The sequence below is a fragment of the Pterocles gutturalis genome, unplaced genomic scaffold, assembly GCF_000699245.1.
Source record: "Pterocles gutturalis isolate BGI_N339 unplaced genomic scaffold, ASM69924v1 scaffold23946, whole genome shotgun sequence".
NCBI classification, from domain to species: domain Eukaryota; kingdom Metazoa; phylum Chordata; class Aves; order Pterocliformes; family Pteroclidae; genus Pterocles; species Pterocles gutturalis.
The window spans coordinates 12,240-33,734 of NW_010106148.1; the positions used below are offsets into that span (position 1 = coordinate 12,240).

A 21,495-nucleotide genomic window follows, 5' to 3' on the forward strand; every position below is an offset into this window, starting at 1 on the left:
TCAGTACTGGAAGTAGGAGCATGTTGTGTTATTTATTTTTTAAAAAAGCTGCTTTGAGGAAGAAGAGAAGCAGGAAGTTATGTGTATATGATTTCATTGGGAGTTGTGTGAATGCCACTTTTGGTCATGAGTTACGCTCAAGATAAATGCTCACGTGCAATTGGATTTCTATGGTACCCATTTTTCTTCTGGTCACGTCAATGTTTTTTAAGCTGCACAGGCAGGGATTTTTATTACAGGGTCAAAATTGCAATTCACTGAGGTTTTTTTATGCCAACCCTGGATTCTAATTTGGACTCCTGATCACATTGCTGTCTGCTCATACGATAAATAATAGGAGTTGTATTTTTCTGCTGGTCGGTTGTGACATATAAAGACACAGTATATGTCTCTTGAAATTTGTGTTCAGTCCAATTCTGTCTCAAATATACAGTAACTAATTCAAGACTAATAGATCCCCATGTAGGTAAAATGAACTAATTGCATGTCTTCTCCTTAGCTATTTGCAAATAGGAGATGTACTCTGTGACAAACCACAGCATCTTCAGCAATGAGGTTTGTAATGAGACATCGTGTGTGTGCTTTTTCTTCTCATAGGCAAGGCAATTTTCCTGCCATGAATCAGAGTGGTATTATGGGATCCAGCTCCCCCTACACTCAGCCGATGAACAACAGCTCTGGCTTGATGAACCCGCAGGCTCCTCCTTACAGCATGGCACCTAACATGGTGAACAGTTCAACAGGTAATAGTCGGTAACCTTTCAGCAGTGGCCTTCCTCCGTAAATCTGCTTAACGGTACCAGCCCTGGGCTGGTGGCAGAGGGATAGCCTTCTTCCTTCAGTTCATCCCTGTTGGGTAGTTTGGAGTGATTCTAAACTAGGCAAAGGTATAAACATTTTTTTGTACAGTAACTCATGCATTTTTCATTAAGTCCTTTTGCACAGCATGTAAATGGGTACAATGTTTTGAACAGTTCCAGCAACACTCGGACCCAGTTTGAAGCAGGTGTTGACTAGCAAGTATATGTATATTTGGGTGTGTGTGTCTGCAAGAGAGGGAAGGAGAAAAACCTCATCTTTTAAGAGACTGCTATTGCTTTTCGGTGTCTTTACTTCCTAAGATTGCAATTTCAGATATTTTATGTGGTACTGGTTTAAAAAAAGGTATATGCACCTGCTCTGACTTGAAGATGCTGTAAGTTGAGCACTTAAAATAATTATTCTGTTCTGAAAACACAGGCCATATTTACTGTTTCCAAAATTCATGTAACCATATATATGGTTTCTTCACTTACTTATTTAAATATCAGTATATGAAATTTAATCATAGCTTCCTTTTGCAAAAAAACCCAAACATCCTATGTAGCTGCTGGATTTATTCTTCATATCATGACTTGTGAGTTTAGAATTAATTGCAGCTTTGTGTGTGAATATGAAGAGACATGAATATAATTCTGTGCAAATGTGCTTTATAGTCTGTATTCAGCTTGAACTCCTAACAATTATCCTCCATCAAGATAATACTTCAGTAAAGATCAATTCTTTGACTGGGATAGGTTTGGATGGAGTTTCAGTGACCCTGAAGTGAATCTTCCCAAATAATTATTCCAATCATAAAGTTTCTGTGCATGCTTTTTGCTGATTGCGTTAGCCCTTTTTGAAATGCTGGGGGTTTAAAGTTTTTCTGAAAGCTGGATAAGTTGTGCTAAGGTGATTCAATTTAGTTTCTTACTTGTTTTTTTTTCTTTAGAGATGCCTTCGTACTTAAATTGTGTCTTACCAGGAGCCCGTGTTTGAGGTTCTTCCTCTCTGCCCTGCTTAGCTTGTTTCATTCTTTCATCCTTTGCCTCCCTCCCTGTCATTCCTCCCTACCAATTTTATATGTCCCTGCTTCCAGGGCAGAAAGTGGCCACTGTGAGATGCTAGTGTCTAGTTTGTCCAGAGGGTTTATTTCCTCTTCATAGGAACTCCTGAGACACTTAACAGTGCCTTATTTTTCAAGAATATTATGTTAGATTTTGGTTAGCAGAAGAAACAGAAAAGAAGCTGTTAATCAATAAGATTGTTTTTAAAAAATAAAACAAAAAGAAAGAAAATAAAAACCAAAAGAAGGTTTTTTCCAGTGCTGGCTGGGAAGCCATTGGTTAGTCCAGACAGCACACTTCACCATCTGGATGAAGAGGCAAAAGCTATTGAAAAGACCATTAGATAATAGCTTGCTTTTCCCCCACCAGAGCTGTCCCAGGTAATAGTATGTTTTGTTTGTGGAGTTATGTGTTTTGTCTGGCTTGCTGAAATAAAATTACTTCTGAGCATTGAAACTGTGCTATAAATTCTGTTTTGCTATTAGCAGAAGTAATTTTTCCCCCTTTTCCTTTGGCCCCCAGAGCTGCAAAAATAACCAATAGCAAACAGATGGCAGAGTGCCCTGCCTAAGAAGATTTATGTATTCCTAAGGAATAACCAGTTTAAAGGAAGATTCACAGAGGGTTTTTTGTTCAGATAATTCAGCCATTCATTATTTCATACAGTGGAAATCTGTTCAGTGCAAGGCCATTTATCCTAGCAGTCTTTTGTATGGGGTAGTCATACTCTTTTTATTGTGTTATGCATTCTGAAATATTGGATTTTTAATAATTTAAACATTTATCAGGGTTTTTTTTTCTGCCAGTGCATTTGTGAGGTTTTCTTTTGTTCCAGTTTTATTAATTCAAAGATTACCCAATGGGAAGTGAGTATGAGATGAACCAGAGTTCAGCTCACCTCTTTTCCTGTGTGTGAGCAGACACGCATCTAGATTGCGCTGTATTGCTCTATGCAGCCAGCCTCCAGGAGCACACAGACAGGGTTGGTGCAGGGAGAACAAAAAGAGAAAGTGAGGAGTGAATGTACGGTAAGGGGCATGTGCAGCGTGCACATCCTTCTGCTTGGGTCAAAGAAATGAAGGGCTGAGCTCAAGGCAGGTGTAAATACAGAACTTGAAATGATCATGTCTTGGGCTGGGGGAGCACTTCAGGGTCAGCCCTGGCCCTGCATTTGATGAGGTAGAGAACTTGCAGGTGATAACTACTTAGGGGCTTGAAAACAGCATTTTTGGTGACACAAACACCAGTTCGGCTGTCTGGCTCTTGAGCCTTTTTCCCGCTAGCATGTAGTCACACATCTGTTGGATAAAACAGAGTTCAGTCCATGCGTCGGGCCAAAACCAAATGCAACCGAGTGGCTGCTGGTGGAGGCCTTAGTTAACTTGCTCGCATGCACTGAGCATGAACAACGGTGGTTTCAATTAGGTCGATGAAAAACTAAGGCAAGCAATAGGGAGAAGTCGGTTTCTTGGTTGTCTGGGTTTTGGAGAGGGCAGTTGTGTTGCTTGTTTAGAGGGAGGAAGGTAGGTTTTGGTTATATTAATTTTAATCAAATGCACTTTTAGGTTTTACTCTCTAAAATAGAGGAAGATTGCTGATGCTGCTTGGATTGTTTTCATATGGTTTTGGAGCTTCAGTACACCTAAGTATAACACTGGTTTTGCCACACTTCTTATTAGTGTTTATAACTCCTTATTACTAGTTGATCCTTTATATTCTTTAGTTTTTTAATTAATGTCACAATTGAAAGGACAATCATGTTGCAGTTCTGCGTCTTGATACTTCAGCAGTGACTGTGAAACAGATTGCCAGCAGCTTCTGCTGATTTAGAGCAGTTTAGGAACACAGAAATTATGAGATCAAAGTAAATGGATCTTTCTGATAGAGTATCCCTTCTGACAGAGTATGCTATCCGTAACAATACCGAAAGCTTCAAGAAAAGGTGCCAGAATCCCTTCACAATTATGGAACAAACTGCCATTCAGAAAAATTGTCTGATCTCCACTGTCCTTTTGTTATATGACCTCACATTTTAGATTTTTTCCCCTATTTTTTAAATTCAGGCTTTAAAAAATGTAAAAGCAAAGCTACAAAACCCAACAAAAAACTAATAATTTCATGCTGTGAGCCTTGTTAATTCTAGTGAAACTTGTCTTTAAAAGTAAATAATACGGAGTTTGGATCTCACAGATTTCCATGTTGTGTTTCAACAGGAACTGGCACTCAATCTCTGCTACCTCTGGAGGTCCATTAGACTCCTTACTGACACCAGGATCCTTTCCTCATTTCACTACCTCTGTCCTACTGAAACCTTCCGTTTTCTGGGTATTATTATTCCCAACAAATTTTTAACATCATAATACTTTACTTAAAACAGGAAATTCTAGCAAAAGTTATTTGCGCTAAAGGAATTAAAAGGATGCTCTAAAAAACAACACTAAAAATAGATACAACAGTTATCTTCTCATATATATTATATATATTTGACTTTGTATTTATTTGGATGAACCTGTGATAGGGAAAGCAATTGTAATTTATGAATGTGAAGCATTTTTTAGAAATCTTAATTGATTTTCTCTGTTTTGAAGCTTGGTTACATTTTTATTTTTCGGAAAAATGGAAACCTCCATTTATTTCACTGGTTTATTTTTTGCTCTAACACATACCTTCGTATGAGCCATTACATAATGCACATTTAAATAACCTCTCTGGAGGATGTCAGCAGTTGGCAACAGCTGAATTATCCTATCACCTATACTCCAAACACGTGATGACCGTAACCTGATGGTTATTGTATGACTGTAAGTCAAGCCAGCTCCTGGCATAGAGATGCCCACGTCCCAAACCGCATGCACTTGTCATCCTTCGGATGACGCTTGGTAGGCAGAGAAGAGGTGTGGTGCTGAGATCCTTGGTGGCCCACTCGTCCTTTTCAGATAAGGTGCTTTTCTGCAGAGGGGGAGAGTTATTCATGGCAGGACATTAAGCAATGCTGTTGTCCGTCTTCTGTTTTTCCTGTGGACATAAAAGCAGTGGGGATCCTCTTGCCAACTCCATGAGTCACAAATTTGCTGCTTTTTCTTTTTTTCTTTTTTTTTTTTTTTTTCCAGAGAGAGAGTGCTAGGACTAGGAGGGAGGAAGGAATGTCTTGCGAAGGATGTAATATTCTGTTTTGTAGAGTGTGGTTTGTTATTGCACTAGCAATAAAGAGGAAAACACTACCTGTGTATTGCTGCTCCTGCAGTATTTCATCTTCTGGGACTGACAGGGCAGCCTTTAGCAAAAAAAAACCACTTTGCTGCAGTCATAGTCATACTCGTGTCAGTGTCTGCCTTTGAGTACATTAAATTCAGTGTGGAATAGTTAATTCAGGACCTTGACCCATACTTGCTTTTTGAAATCATTCTCTCTCTTAAATTCTTATAATAAGCCAGAGGCTAGTACTTGAAACCTATTCACAGTACGCTACAACACTTTCTGAGTCAAGACTTCCCTGTTATCCTCCTCTCTAAAATGTTTTATCCTTTGGTCTGCACTTCACACGCAGAATTAGTAGCACCTGTGTAGAAAGAGACCGTGTCTTATTTTAGCAGTTACGTGACAATAACAGTATTTCGCTGCTCAGAAAGGGTCAAAACAATGTTCCCACTGAACTGCTTTGCTGAAAAAAGTGAAGGAATGTCTGTTTGCAAATCGCTGGAGAGTATGTTTGCAAGAAGTTATGAAACAGCATTGCAACAGTGGATGGAAAAGTAGCTATGGAAACATCTTAGGAAAAGCTGTAGACAGCTAGGCAACCCTACAATTTACTAGTAAAACCCTTGCAGTTCTCCTCTTACAGGTAGAAAGAAAGGATGTAGGTAAAGGAAATAATTTAGAACAAAAAGTAAAACTGAATTTGGGAAATGGGGGTTTTTTTTCGTAATTGTCTCCAACTCTGCTGATAGTTAAATTTGTGCATGCCAACAAGAAATTCAACAGCCAGAATGAATCCATATTTTCACATTTCTAAACATGATTAATACAGTGAGAATATGTGTGGTAATTTGCAGACTAGAGTTACTTGCTCTTTACATGAGGTGTTAAACCTCTCTGCAAAAGAGAAGGAATTCTGATGGAAGCAGGACTGTCAGGAGTGGTCACAATTATTATATTCTTTGTAATAGAAATACAGTGTGCCAACCTAGATAACAGTGAGATATCAGCAGAGGATTTAGCCATGCAGAATTCTGGTGAAGAAGCGTGATTGTAAACTTTGCTTTGCTTGACCTTTCTAAAATTGATTTAAAGGGGAAGGGTCATCTTTGGTTGCTTTGAAACTAAAACTTAAGACTTCTTTTTTAGCATTTTCACAGCATGAAATGTGTGAACTGTCAAATGGCTTTTGTATAACAGTTCTGCATCCCAGTTTGAAACCAGACTGTGGCATACATTTGACCATTTGTACATATATTTTTTAAAAATCTCTGAAAGAAAAATAAGTGGAATTCAAAACTAAAATGTGTTAGGCTGCCATCCTTCACTTCATAATGGTTGCAAGCTGCCCCAACTCTTCAACAGAGTATAAGGGCAAAATGCATACAAATCAAATGTTTAGTGGATGCTGGTTTCCCAGTATCATATTGCTTGGCTGTTTTGTTGAGGTTTCACACACATACATAAAAATAACAGCATTTTTAGCTGATCCAAATAGATTTTTCTCTGCAGCTGCATCACTTGAAAAAGGCTTTTTGTTCCAATTCTTGAAGTCTTAAGTATTGCAAGTAATTTTTTTTTTTAAATCTCAATTATGATTTATGTGTTGTGATGACTTTAAGGGCTTGATTGGGCTACAAATGTGCTTTGAAAAAACAAGAAAATGTGCCCATGAAAAACACCGGCAGTTCAGAGCTGAATATTGAGCATACAGTTGTAAACTCACATGGCACATGGCTGGGTAGGTTTTTTTGGCAGACCCGTAGTCTCAACCTGCAGTGATGCTAAAGATATTAGCAAATTAGCACTGCAAAGCTTGCCAGCATATTCGCCAGAGTCCTGCTCATGATCTCACTGCTGTAATTAAAACTAATTATTTTCTAAAACATAGTAATACATGAATATGTGCAATAATCATTTTGTAATGGGCAATCTGTGAAGTATTTTTAAAGCTTCTTTTCCCCTTCCTCTCTTTGGCTTGCTATGCAGTGTGCCTGCTGCCTAGTGCAAGCCAGCATTGTCATTTTGCAGAGGGGCACACTAGTCCGGCAATGAACAGATCTTTTTTTTTTTTTTTAACAGTGATGCTTTGACGATTCTTAAAATTTGTAAGTTTGGAATATGTTTTTTTTTTCTTTTTCATTGCCTCGTAGGTTATTCTATCCTATGTTTTTCTTATCTCAGATCCTTCTTTGAAAGGGCATGAGAGAGAGAAAAAAGGGAAAAGAGGGAAGATAATCCAGGCATTCGTAAATGCTGTGCACATGGTTTTCTGCAGGAGAAGAATCACCTGGTGTCTTGGTGTTGTTCTCTGGTTATTTGCATTGGTTCAGTGTCATGGCACCTCCTAGGAGCTGCTCTGCCCAGTATTTTCTGTCTATTTATCTGAATGTTCTACTTGCATCTTTCTGGAAATCCAGAAACCCAGCAGCTCTGCAGCAATAATATTATACTTAGCACTTGCATCTTCAAATAAAAAAGCCTCTTGAACTCCTTGCACCCCAGGGAAGCAACTACATGCCATTATCAGAGAAAGACATTTGCGCATTCGTTGTAGTCCCACCTCATTTTGGCAGGAGGGGAAGAAGCTGAGTGCCGGTTCTCCAACAGAATAGAGTTTACAGCTTGTAATTTTGTAGTTAAGGCTCACAACAGCTGCGCCATTCATACTGAAGTCAGTAGGGGCAGGAATTATCTGCTGGACACCAACCTTAATATAGACATAATTGGGAAATTCAGCCTTTTCCTCGAATTCAACTTTGCCAGCAAAATGCGCCTCATTTTTATTTACATCTGTCTGGTGCTAAAGGGAAGGTGCAGTAGTTATTAAAATAGGCTGTTGTTCTGTTAAAATGTCATGGTCAAATGTGGAGACAGTTGAAAACCGCCAGCAGCAGGAAGAATGAATTTTACTTCTTAAAGTGTTTATTACTGTTGCCTGGTGCTTGTATTCTTCCCTCATTCATTCTGTATTATTTCCTCAATTCTACTGAAGAGTTTTCCAGGTTTCCGGACGCAAGAATAAGAAGACAGAGGTGGGATAGCCTCTGCTTCATGTGTCACCGCATTCTTGCAGCAGGAAGTGTTTTTTTCCTACAAAACCAAACATAGTCATGCTTAACTGTTTCTCCTGTTTTCGATTAGCACCTATGGGTCTTGCAGATATGATGACAACCGGTGAGTCCAAACTACCACTTCCTCTCAAAGCAGATGGCAAAGAAGAAGGACCCGCACAACCCGAGAGCAAGTCAAAGGTACTTACTACCTCCACACGTGGTGTTGGTTTAGCCTGCAGAAGTCTGCTATGTTGTCCTTCATCTTCTGGTTTTGGCCTACCCACTTCTGTTCTTTCCTGCATGCCTTTCCATTCACGTGCAATCTGTTTGTTTCTTTTAATTTTTTCTTCTTTTTCCTTCATTGTGTGGATCTGAAAGTTACTAGTTCTTACGGCATTTTAACTTGCGGGGGCAAAGCAACCCAAGCCAAAAGTTGCGTGGGGATTCGGCTGTGCCAGGTGGGTGGGAAAGAAGGGTCTTGCCTGGTTTCAATACTCGCAGCCATTTTTCTCTGCCTTCAGTTATAGCTTCCTGTTTTGGCCGCCTCAGCAGCAGCAACATACTTTAATATTTTGCTTTCCTGCCTTATTTGATAAAATAAGGTGAACAGCTTGTTTTTTTCTTTCTTTCATAAGGGGAAACCCATGCTTAGCATTCCATGTGAGCTTGAAATAAGCATGGTGGCTTAGCGACTTTAGCCAAGCATCCAGCAAACTTTCCAAATTATACTAATTAACAATGTTGTTTTAATACCTTTTATCTATATATATAAATATATTTATATATGTGTGTGTTTTCTGTATGTTGTCTCTCTGTTTATATATATTTTATATATAAAAATCGGTCAGTCTGTTAAACTGGATGTATTTTTTTGTTTTTAATAAAGTTTTCCCTGCCTTTGTCATATTATTATTTTTTTTTTATTCCTCTACCACAGGATAGCTACAGCTCTCAGGGTATTTCTCAGCCCCCAACCCCAGGCAACCTGCCAGTCCCTTCCCCAATGTCCCCAAGCTCTGCTAGCATCTCCTCATTTCATGGAGATGAAAGTGATAGCATTAGCAGCCCAGGCTGGCCAAAGACTCCATCAAGCCCTGTAAGTGGCTCTGGTTTTTTTGGGTTTTGTTTATTTTTTTGTAATTGATTATATTTTAATGCTTGCTTGTTTGTTTTGTAAATTCTTTTTCTTCATTATTTATCCACTAAACAGTTTTCTTTCTTGATAACACTGGGTACAAATTCTGCTCTCGGACACATGACTGTAAGTTCCACTGCTGGCTTCAGTGGGGCCTGAGCATGCTTATCCAAGGGCAAAATTTGTCCCAACAGTACTTTGAAATAAGAAAGAGTAAAATTGCGTGCATCATGCAAGTGTGCTGTCTGGTAATACAGCAGTTGTTGTGAAGAAAACATCCTTCCTGTAATGCATCAGCTTCCAAGCATGCCAACTGTGTTGTTAAGGACAATTCCATTTCTGTTCCTGGGCCCAAACTCCTTCACACAACTGACTTCACTCTGGATGCTGCAACTTGTCTTTGCCAGGATTATTTTGGGGGGGGGGGGAAGAAAAAAAAGAAAGAAAAATCTTCTCCCCTATTGACACTAAGATCCATCAAAGTTTAAATTGCAGACTCAGCACCATGAAAAAGCTGCTATATATATTTTTTTTGAAACATTTTTAATTTTGAATTGTGTATTTGGAAATAAAATCATTAGGTTATCAGGGCACAGTCTAAAACAAAATTGTTTCTGATTTGCTTCATTCAGGTATTTTGAAATAACCCAGATAGTGGATAGAAAAAAACCTGATGCATGTACGTTTTTAGAAAACAATTTTTTATATGAATAATGTTTAGTCATTCTCATACAGGTTGTAAAGAAAAACCTGAGAGAGATGTGTGGAGCTAAAAAATAATTTAATCATATATATATATATATACACGGAAAATCTATATACAGCTATAGAAAAGAGAATGCAGGCAAAAGCTGATACAGCCTATGAGGAGCAAATGTCTGCTTGGTCATTTTTTGCTTTGTTTTTTTGAATTAGAAAAATAATGTTGTTCCTCTTTTCTTTCTCTTTACCAAAAGTAATAATGATCATAATTTCTCTCTAGAAAAATATAGAAATATATTATTGTGAGGAATATAAAGGGGTTTTTTTCAATGTTAATGTGTACTTAAATTAGCAACAATTCATTGATAACAGTTTTCACAAAGTGGTATGTTGAAGATTATGTCTCAGGGCAAACAGAGGAAGGCCAATTGGAGGGAGAAAGATCTACTTATCCAAAGCCAGATATCTAGTGAATCCCCTGAGCAAAGGGGCAGCATGGCATGAAATGCACCACCTTAATGTTTTGATGTTAATTTGGCAGCGACTTTGACTCTCAGAAGGCAGCTGGTGTTACTTGTTCCCACAAAGTCTCAACAGCATTTCTGAAAGGCTGGTACCGAAACCTCTTGTTAGTTTTCTTTATAGTAGTGTTTTGGGTATTGCTGGTTTGGGAGGTTTTCTGGAGGAAAGCAAGAAGGAGAGTTATTGCACGGCTGTCTAACACATCGAGATCTTATTTTACAAGACTACCAAATGATAATGCATTCCTGAGCTCATTGCATAAACTGCCTAACAAACCCTAGAGTCATTGTGAACACATGTGGTTCTTCCATGTAAATATGCCAAAGTATAACGTTGGAAAAAATAAACGGAGCAAGTTTGTGCTTTTGGTTTCTTCTGAATGCCCTGCTGTCGAAACAGTGCTGCATCTTTAGCTTCAGTTAGCTTCTTAGTACATAGATGTGGATAAATACAGTGCTTCAGAATGATAGAAAAGTAAGCACTGTAAATTAGCTGATTACTTTTTACCGATGAAGGCCAGTGTATTGGATAACATTATTGACTTCAGCAGCAGCCTGACATGGACTGGAATGATTGATTGCAGGCGTTTCGTTACACTTGAAAACAGCTTGAATTTGTTCATTAAATCCCAAAGCTACTTCTTGTGCTACAACTTCTCCATTCAGCAGAGGATAAAAGCAAGGGTGAATGGTCTGTGATTCGCTTTACAGTATCCCTGTGATCCTACTAAGTAGATCTTCTCTTTTAGCAGTTTGATGTGGAAGTGAGACATGAGAAAATGTGGAGAAGGAATTGTTGAATGTTATGTTTTGAGCGCTTTTTGGGTACATAGGTAAAAGAACACTTCTGCTATGCGAATTTAACATGTAGCGTGCATCCCTGACAGTGGTGAGGTGGCTTTAAAATTCTTAAAAGAGAATTTTCAAGTGTGAATGGGAACTATGCAGGGTCACTACTGTATGAACAAAACAGTAGGTTATAAAAACCCCTAAAGGGTGTGCTGTTCACTGTCCATAGGTACACGTGAACATGACAGTGCATATACCTGAATAGTACTATATCTCCATGGTGCCAGCTGTGAGGAGTCTGCAGAGTCCTTCAGGAGGAAATCTTGATGGAGGATCGTGTCCTGCAAAAGCCTCTGCCAGAGATCAGACTTTGGCAGTTTTTGTTGCCTGTGTATGCACACCTTGTTCTGTAGTAAAATAGGTCTATGTAGTAGTAAGTGTAATACTGGGAAATTCTTCATTGAAGTGGGGGAAGTGAACAGTAGATAGTTCTGTAAATATAGATGCTTAGAGAGAGATATGTACAGAAACACCTGCCCACTGCCTTAATGTGAAGAGAACTTCTGCAGAAATTTGTGTTGCTCTGACAGATTCTGCAGACTCACCATACAAGAGTCTGTGTATAATACAGTTTTAATGGGCGGTAGATACAGTGAAAGTAAAGTATGGGGTTTGACAAATGTAATATGAGAATTGGCTTTGGTATCCGCATGTTTAGATGTGGGTTTTTTAAACATGGCCAGTCATATTATGTAGAAGAGTGCTAGGGATTGAGAGCAGAATAGGATACAACCAAATCAGTAAAGGTATGTGCCACAGGTTTGCACCAGGATTGCTTTATCACCAAAATTGTCAACAGACTTAATGGAAGAAAAGCTCATGATCTGTATTCTTCCAGCATTGCCTGGCATGCGCTCATTTTAGTTAACAATATGCTAATGGGATAATTTTGTAATAAACCCTTATTTTCTGAGGGTTAATATTTACCTATAGGCAAATTTAGGCTTGCCCATGTGGAACAGAAGTTTGTTTGTGTGCAGACTGGGTTGCACACATCTGTCATTTTTGTGTGTTTACATTTATAAAAATAGAGAAGACGAAAAGATCTTTACTCATGAGGAATAGCACTCTTCCCTCCACTGCATTCTTCTAAAGTTAACATTTTATTTTAGAAGAAAATTGCACCCATTTTACAAAGCATGACAACCTGAAAGCTCACACAGTAAGAAACACTTCTTACCTTCTGTAAGCTGTGAAAAGTTTTCAGATTATACTGTCGTTTTAGAGCCTGCTGCCACACTGCTGGAAAGCAGCATCATTTGAGACATATGATAGAGAAACCCAGAATGAAAAAGTCTTAATTGGTTTCCATTCTACTCTGAATCTGATTTGAAAAATAAAATCTTACCATATAAAAATGAAAACGTAAATCTGAACATTCTTAATCGTGAACTGCCATAAAAAGTGAAATAGAAACTATTTTGTTGCTTCATATGTTAGATTATAAGCACATACAAAATTTGCTGGGTAAAAGCTGAAATCTCCTGCTTTCATTTTTGTTAGAGTTCTATGGCATCATAAGTGTCAAATTAAAATTATTGCTGATGAGCAGTAGAGTAACTTTGTTCTTACTGTAGTTGGCAGTGGAGTGGCTCCAGTTTATTCAGCTGTTGAAGCCTATGTGATCATATATCTGTTCTCTACAAAACCAAATTAATAGCAACATGACTTGACTACCTCCCTCTTTCCACTCACCCCCAAAAAAATCTTTGATGAAGTATATCTGTTGAAAAGACTTAAAGTGATTCTCTTAAACACCCAGATACACAGCAAGTGATGCTTAGAGTAAACCGCTTGCCATTACAGAATCGGTTTGTGCTTTCATTGCATAATCTGCAGGACTCGTGTCCAAGTACATTCCTTCCAGCCACTTGGTATTAGTAAAACAAATTCAGCCCCGACTCTGACTTCATCAGGAGTTGTAACACTGCTGAATCTGGCTCAAGTAAATTCAGGCGTGTACCTCATTTCTAATTAAGAAAGGTAATAATATCTATTTGTAGGAAGGACTGCTGTGAAGAAGTTACAGTATCAGGAAGCAAGGCAGAATACTTGAAAGGAGGCTATTTATTTAATTAAAATGAATATCCATTCACTGGAAGGAACAGCAATGGCTCATGGAACTGCTGGGTCACCCCCTTTGACTTCACGTCGCTTTTCTCCTGACTCTTCTCCAGCATTGCTAAGTTTCAGCTAATGGCTGGAGGGAGATACAGAGCCTGTCAGATTTTCCAGGCTAACGTGCAAGATGAATGGTGGCAATGCTTTTAAAATCATGGGATGCTACTCCACTGCATCTTTTATTGAGTGCCAGTCCTCATGTGCGCTGTGCGAGGACATGGACAAAGTGGGTGGTTCTGTAGCATCTGTGGGGTATAGCTAGGGTCTTCACTAGAGATATTCAACTAGAAATAAGTTCCTGTTTACTTCAGAATAGTGCTGTCTCCTGTTCAAAGTAAGGAAAAGGCAAAGGAGGGAAAACTAGATGAGTTTAAAGAAGTGTCTGCTGCAATCAACAACCAAATTTAGACTTTTGCTATACAGACATAAAGGATATGTTTCCTTTCATATATTTGGCTCCTTTCCCAAAGCTTATACCAATCTTTTTCTCTTGTGTTTAATTCCAAACCACTCTCATCTTCCACTGCTGAGCCAATCAGTTCACCTTCTGCAAGCAGGAGGGTCTCCCTGCAGGAGCAGCAGCCCCTCTCTTCTCTCAGATCAGAGGCAGCTCAGATGGGGTGTCATCCATGCACATGTGGCACAGAGCCCAGCTCACAGGGTTATATTGCACAGAAAAGATACAGTGAGAAATTACAGCTTGCGTAGCAGCCTCAGTCCTTTCTGCCATCTCCACATAGAGAAAAGGGCATCAAGATAACATGAGCTTTCATTAGCTGTAAAGCCCAAATAGCGGCAGGAAAACGGGTTCACTCCAGCACCTCTGTCTCGTGAACAGGAATTCTGCTCTTTCCACCTCTTTTCACTTTTCCTGGTGGTGGTTCAGCTCAGATCGCTGTGCATCCCTGGTTTTTCCCAGGTCATAATACCCATTCTCTTTGCAAGGTAAGGACATGTGAGATGTCTGTCTTCTGTCCTCTTTCAAGGGAGGAGAGTAGCAGCTATGGATAAGCGTTATTGGCTCAGGCAGCTAATTGGCAGTTCACCACGTGTATTGCCACCAGTCTCCTTGTACTGTAGGCGCTACTGCTCATCTTGCTTTTTGGCCAGCAGTGGTGTGAAGAGGTAACCGTTTGCAGCTCTCTAAAGAGGGTACTACTCCTCGGTGTACTAGCTTGCCATGATTCTCGCTTTAGGCTACTTTAGTACAATTCCTGCTCCAGAGGAACACTGTCAGGTTTTCTAGCCCCTCTTTGGGGGCAAAAGGGAGAGATTTCGTTTGGTTTTAGGATTGTGTAAACTTGAGTGGGATGATCTTTAATTTCACCCAAATTGTTGCATACAAAGCACTTTGAGACAAGTGGATGAGGAGCACTACCTCTTCCTAAAATTGCATGAGGCAACATCAGAAACTTGCCTTCTGGGATCCAAAGTTCAGATCCATGAAAGAAATATGAAAATGGGGAGTTTGGGCCCTTTATTTAAAAAGCTGAATTTTCCATACATGGACAGAATGTGTTGTTTGTGCCTGAACTAGTAGCCTTCATTCCTGACTGTTGTGTGATAGCTTTAGTTTGTTGGACATCTTCTCTTTTTCAATGTTGTGAGTTTCTTACTTTCTTTTCCCTCCCCTTCCCACCCTTCCCCCAACTCTTTTTTTCTTCTTGCGATTCAGAAGTCAAGTTCCTCTACCACAACTGGAGAGAAGATCACTAAAGTCTATGAGCTAGGAAACGAGCCAGAGCGCAAGATGTGGGTGGATCGGTACCTTACGTTCATGGAGGAGAGGGGCACGCCCGTGGCCAGTCTGCCAGCTGTGGGCAAGAAGCCCCTGGACCTGTTCAGACTCTATGTCTGCGTCAAAGAGATTGGAGGTTTAGCACAGGTGAGAAGTGCTCAAAAGTGAACCTTTTGAAAAGGCAATGTGGCTTTTTTTTTTTTTTTTTTTTAGTTTTCCTGCTGGTTACACTGTTACATTTTCAGCACTGACAACATTTTTGAAAAAAATTGAGTTTCATGCTTTAATATTTGTCTGAAGTTCATTTTCTGCTACATAATTGCCCTAAAACTCTACAGTTTGAATCAAAATTAACCATTGCTATAGACAGATGAAGTTGTTACCTGTTCAGGGGAACCCACTAATGCAGCTGAAAGAAGAAAAGAGGAGAAGGCCATTGGATTAAAGTTATGAGTAAGAAACAGATGGTAGAGTTGAAAGGAAAAGGAGATTTTTAAATCCTTCCCAGACAGGGATATTGCATCCAGAATAAATCAATTCATCTCTCCAGAGAAGTGGCAGATATATATTGTTGAAACATAGTCCTTTGTCCCAAACCTTTAATCTCTGTGCGTCTCTGTACAGTATGTTCATTTCTTAGACACGGACCATGCTTTCCGTGTGTTTGGAAAATGCTTACAGGATATTTCGGGTTGCTTTACAAACTTAATTTAGAAGGAAAAGGTGAATTACTTATTTGAGATGAAGGAAAATGAAAGCAGAAGAGCTGAGAATAAAAAAGTCACAGATGGGAGAGAGCAGCTTTGGTTTGTGTTCCCACCAGTTAACTGGAAGTTTTGCAAAGGGATGTTTGGAAATTATGTTTTGTAAGGATGGTCTGTAAGACTGACCACCACAGAGCAAAACCAAACTTTTCATTGTCTAGCACCATCAAAGGGGAAAGCATGAGAAAATGGTCAGTATTTGCAGCCTTAGATTTGGTATACAAAGTTGTCTGTCCTTGCCTGATGCTTTTACGAAGTATCCCTTGCATATAGGGGATCACTCTGGCTAGGTGCTAGAAGCTACTGTCATGTGCTGAGACCCATAATTTCTGTGGATTTAAGAACATTTGTGGATGTTTAGTGCTCTGCAAGGTGAGGTCTTAAATTTAGCTATGTAGATAAATATGTATATGCAATATTTAATGTAGAATAGATATTTAATGTGTACATAGATATAGTTTTACATTAATTACAAAATCTGAACTCAAAAATACGGCAAACAACTTAGATCCTCAGAAAGAGAGCATATTTTAATAATCTGTGTTGTTTCAAGAAAGAAACGTCCAGCACCAATTAGTACCATTTTCAATGCTATTTTAGTACACCTCACAACATAGGATTTGAGTACTGAATTAAGTCATTGGCCCTTCAAGTCCAGAGGTTTTAGCTATTCTTGTTATTAAAGCAAGGCAGAGAAATCTAATATAGTTCACCTTGCCAGCTGTTAAATGCTGTGTATGGGTAAGAGATGTTATGCTGACATTTTTAGTGATCAGCTCATGCCCCCCAGCATCATAAAGATTTGATTACTTACAGCCCAGAAACTTTATTACAGGTAAATCGTATCATGCAGCTGCTCTGCCTCATACATTGTGCCCATAGTATGACTCTTAGCATGAAAAAATTGAGCTGGGGGGGCAGATGGGGTATTCTAGAGAGCTATTCATGTTTGCTTATTGTGGAAATTTATTTTATTTTGGGACAGTCAGTGTTGGTTTGCAGTGACAGACATTATGCATCACCAAAGAACAGATACTGTTCACTTAGACTGATTTTTGAAAGAGCTTTAGTTAAAATGTGTGTGCTTCAGTACTGGTAAAAAATGACACTGAAAATAAAGTCTCCCGGGTTTGCTGGTGTGCCCACATGAATGATCACCATGTTTATCTCTTTGGGGCTACTGAGAGGTGCAGAGCTTTGCTTACTGAGGTTTGTTTAAACGCATCTGTGTGATGCTCTCCTAAAGAGCTGTTGCTCCAACTGCTGCACGCCACATCTCATGGTTCTGCCCTGAGAGTGACAGGGATGGAGCTGTGCAGCAGTGGTGCCTATTCTCTGTCTAAGTAGTTGCAGTTGATGGGGTCCCAGCATGACCAGACCAGCTGTTGGCGGTCTTCTTTTAAATGCTGATATACTGGCCATTTAGGCATGGGTGTTTCTGTTTGCATCATGCAACGTGTTCATTCTGCACCACTTAGCTGAAAGTCAGTAGTTGCAAAGGGCTGTGTAACTGGATTTCAAGCCTCAACAGGGGCAGTGTACGAAAATCTCATCTCCTTTAACTCCTGGGTTCTTGCAGGATGTACCAGAGAACTAAAAACACTTTGCATAACCAGGCCAACCTGCTTGCTATTAATGCTATCCCCAAAGGGTCTTTGCTGACTGGCAGCAGTTACAGTGTTTAATTAAACACTGAGAGACATGTAAGAAATGTTTCCTTTGCTGGCACGCAGGCTTAGGAACAGTATGGCTAATGATAACCTTTGTAGCTACACAAGTTAAGTTGGAGTCATTAAAATCTCAAGCCTCAGAGCAAGTAGCAGTCATCATGGTGCGCAAGAACCAGGATTCTTCCCCAACAAAAGCTGAGATGCTCAGACGTTTAAAGCCTCTTTATTTCAGTGCTGCCTCCCCTCCTTGGATCACACCTACCAGTTGCACAAGGGGTTGAATGAACTCTGGGGCATCAGATATTACAGCAAAGATACGGGCTGCTATGAGTGGTACAGCTGAGCGAGCCAATGACATCATCCAGGACGACAAATGAACTTCACTGCTGTCACAGATCAGCTGTGTTTGAGGAACTCACGAACAGAGTCTTTCAATATTCTCAGCCATACACTGCAAACAAGAGTGGCAGCAGAGCTGTGCAGTCAGCACTGTAATACAGAGTATTGCTGGACTAGCCCTGTGCATTTGAGGTCTGCCTTAATTAATTAAGGAGCCTCACTTCACTCTGCCTCTCATCTAGCCAAAGGATCATTGATCTGTCCCTGCAAGATGCCCTAAAGTGAAAGGATTTGCACCAGGAATAGGCTGAACTGTTGGACAGCTGGTGGCTATTTTGGAGAAAAATTTATTTTTCATATCAATGCTAAAACACTTCAATTGCAGAATAACGCTGTTATTGCTTTCTAAATTAGTTTTTAGAAGCTGCTTTTTAATTAGAATGGGGTGGGTGTGGGTGGGTGTCGGAGAGAGGGAGAATGAGCATGCGTTTGCTCGGAGATGGATTGCTAGCAGAAGAGCATAGGCCCTGGAAGAGTGCAAGGCATTTAAAAGATGCACCGTGCAGAAGACTCTCCACAAGCAAAGCTTTTTATGTAGCTATCAGCAGGTTCCTTAATGGTTTTATAACTGTAGATACTGCCTATGCATTACTGCGTGTGGGAGTAATGAGCATTAGTTAAAAGAGGGAAAAGTAAACCAAGACATTAAGTGCTCTTTTTTGTGCTTCCCCCCCCCCCTTTTTTTGTCTCCTGACTTAAACAAACCACTTTGCTGCAGACCAATGATCTGCCATTTATTTTGCCAGGTTAATAAAAACAAGAAGTGGCGTGAGCTGGCAACCACCTTGAACGTTGGCACTTCAAGCAGCGCTGCCAGCTCCCTGAAAAAACAATACATTCAGTACCTGTTTGCCTTCGAGTGCAAGATCGAGCGAGGGGAGGAGCCCCCTGCAGAAGTCTTCAGCACTGGAGATACTAAGAAACAACCTAAGATTCAGCCGCCATCTCCTGGTAAGTCAAAAATCTGCAGCCTCTTACACAACCATTTTTTAATGCAAAAGATACTTGCTGCGTAGCAGTTTATATATTTAGAAGCATGTCTTGCTAATGCTGGACAAGCAGCAAAGATAAATAAGTTGTTGTCATCTTGTTTTCAAACTTGGAGCTAGCTCCTGAGTCAAGTCAGATTTAACTCTGGAGGGCCATCCGCAGTTGTGTCTAGTTTGTCATTGCTCACTTGTAACATGCAAAGACGTGTGCGCCAGCATACCCTTAACATTCAGAGTTACGTTGGCAAGGTGAAAAGAACAGCATTCTGCACGGATGTGCTTGAGCTGTAGGACACGAGGCAACCAGTAATAAAAGGAGCACCTGTTTGTCTAACGATCAGATTCTGGTGCTTGCAGTTCCCTTGCTGTGACTCTGAAGCTGCATTTTCAACACAGCTATTGGTCAGTAAAGCTTCAGCTGGAGTCAGGGTGGCAGATCAGGAGGTCTTGGATGGTTGCTCTGACACAGCTCTTGTTGAATGCATGGCAGGTAGAGAGTTGAGAGAGAGTATGGTGTATCCCCAGTGCCAGACCTCGTAGTCTGGAGGCACACTCTCTGGTGTTTTATTGTTAATCCTGCATGTTGGAGAAGTTGTTAGCATCAGTCTCTTTATCTTCTCGTCTGAAAAAAAAGGGAAGTGGAAATGCTTCATTTTGGCTGTTCTTTTTGCATGTACAGTGTGGCATTTGAAACCACACTGTTTTCTTTCTCAATTAATTTGGCTTAAGACTCTCAAGATTGGATAGTCAAGACAGGAAAATTCTTCAGCTGTAACATTTTAAGTACACAGGAAAAGGAATAGTAAGTTTTAGTGTATGATGTTGACTTCTAGACTACTAGACCAGTTGATTTGCTGGTTATTAGGCTTTTCTGACCAATAGAATAATTTTGTTAATACCTACCTTCACAATTCCTGTTAGGCAGACCACCTTCTTTTTTGCACAGAGAATATAATTTCTGGAATGTTTACAGCAGTTTCCTGCGTTAGAAGGCAGCATTAGGAAGGTATTAAATACCTTCATTTCTGTTAGTGAAGTTCACTGGTTGAAAATGGGAAGCTGTGAATCAGGGTCCCAGCAAGCTCTCCAGGCAGTTTGCAGGCTACATGGCTTGGGCTTAAGAATTCCTATTGTGGATACCAGAAAATTGCGAAGACCTCTATAATCATATAATACAGTTCTAGCTTTTACAAAATCATTTGTTGTGATAGCCCTTTGTCAGTACAGAAAACGATAAAGGTGATAAGGCCTACATCTTTTTCAGCCTGATAATGCAGTGTAAGGATTTAGGGGAGTGTTTAGTTAAAATCTCCCTAGGTACGTCTCTTTGTGTAATACCTTAAATATTTCCTCCACCTTGTTAACATCTAGGGTTATCAGGTACCTCAACACTGATTATTTCATAGAGAAGATAACTAGGTTACTTTGCAAGGCAAGTTTAGAAGATGGGGAAAAATACTTGGTACTAGAAGTGAAGCCTACAGTCCAAATGTTTTATCTGTCTGAAATGAGCATAGAGCGTCCTGAATGTGCACTACTGCAAAAATAAAAGATGCTGGACATGCCTGTCACCCCCTGAGAGGCTGGTAAGGGGAGCTGAAACTGTTAGGTTTGTTAAGGAGGATGAAGAGGAAATTCATCTGTTTCTAAAACTAAACAGCAGTACAAAAAACAAAAGAGTATTTTTCTTTCCTCCCTCCTCCCTTACCCTTCTTCCTCCAACACTGCTCTCAGTAGATGGTTTGGGGATGATCACCATAAATTGGCTGAATTTTGAGATGAAGAATTGTTATTTGAATACGTAAACCTGAAACAAAAGTATAGAAATGTCAGAGGTACTGCTTTTAGAGGGTCCTTTAGCATCATGACACTACAGATGAAAATGGCAAAGTCCAAGTTTAAATTTATCATAGCATTCAAGCAAGCTGCCGATGAGGAGAACCGAAACTGTTTTTCTAAAATAAAAACACAGCAGGACATAGAGAGTAGAAGAGGGGGAAGCAAGCAAAGATCTCAAGGTTTGTTTTGTTGGCGAGAAAAGAGCTTGTGTCACTGAATGGACTGCACTTCTGTACGGAGAAAGGCTTTCCCAGTGTGATTCAGCTTTAGTACATGAAATCCCGCTGAGGTATAGATGCTGCAGAGAGTGCAAGCCTGTTCTCTTTAGTAGCTTTTTTCGTTGCTCCTTTTCCTTTAGTATATACCAACATTAACATTTTAACTGCACAAAAGAAGTAGAGTTGTAGATGTACTTTAGATAATCTGTTACTCTTCGGCATTCAGAGGGAACAGGACCCCAATACAAGACCGTAGCCTTCAAAGGTCCTTGTTTTAACCACTAGCCTCTATTGTGCAGTTATCTCAGTGTAGGCAGAGCCACCTCAAAGCCAAATACACTTGCAGAGAACTAGTTACAGTATTAGGGCTGAAGTTAATTCTGATAAAAAAGCAGAGGACCTTGTCTCAGAGGGAAGGGTGCTCATCTTCATGA

At 39.8% G+C, this 21,495-nt stretch overlaps 1 protein-coding gene across 1 annotated transcript in view; it reads left to right on the forward strand.

Moving 5' to 3' along the window:
• Positions 1-601: 601 nt before the first annotated feature.
• The window catches only part of ARID1B (AT rich interactive domain 1B (SWI1-like)), a 43,928-nt gene continuing 23,034 nt past the window's right edge, over positions 602-21,495 (forward strand). The window contains exons 1-5 of the mRNA XM_010087696.1: positions 602-749; positions 8,205-8,314; positions 9,054-9,212; positions 15,120-15,329; positions 18,762-18,966. Of these exons, the coding sequence (XP_010085998.1) occupies positions 617-749; positions 8,205-8,314; positions 9,054-9,212; positions 15,120-15,329; positions 18,762-18,966 (817 nt within the window). The 5' untranslated portion in view covers positions 602-616. The remainder of the gene's footprint in view (positions 750-8,204; positions 8,315-9,053; positions 9,213-15,119; positions 15,330-18,761; positions 18,967-21,495) is intronic.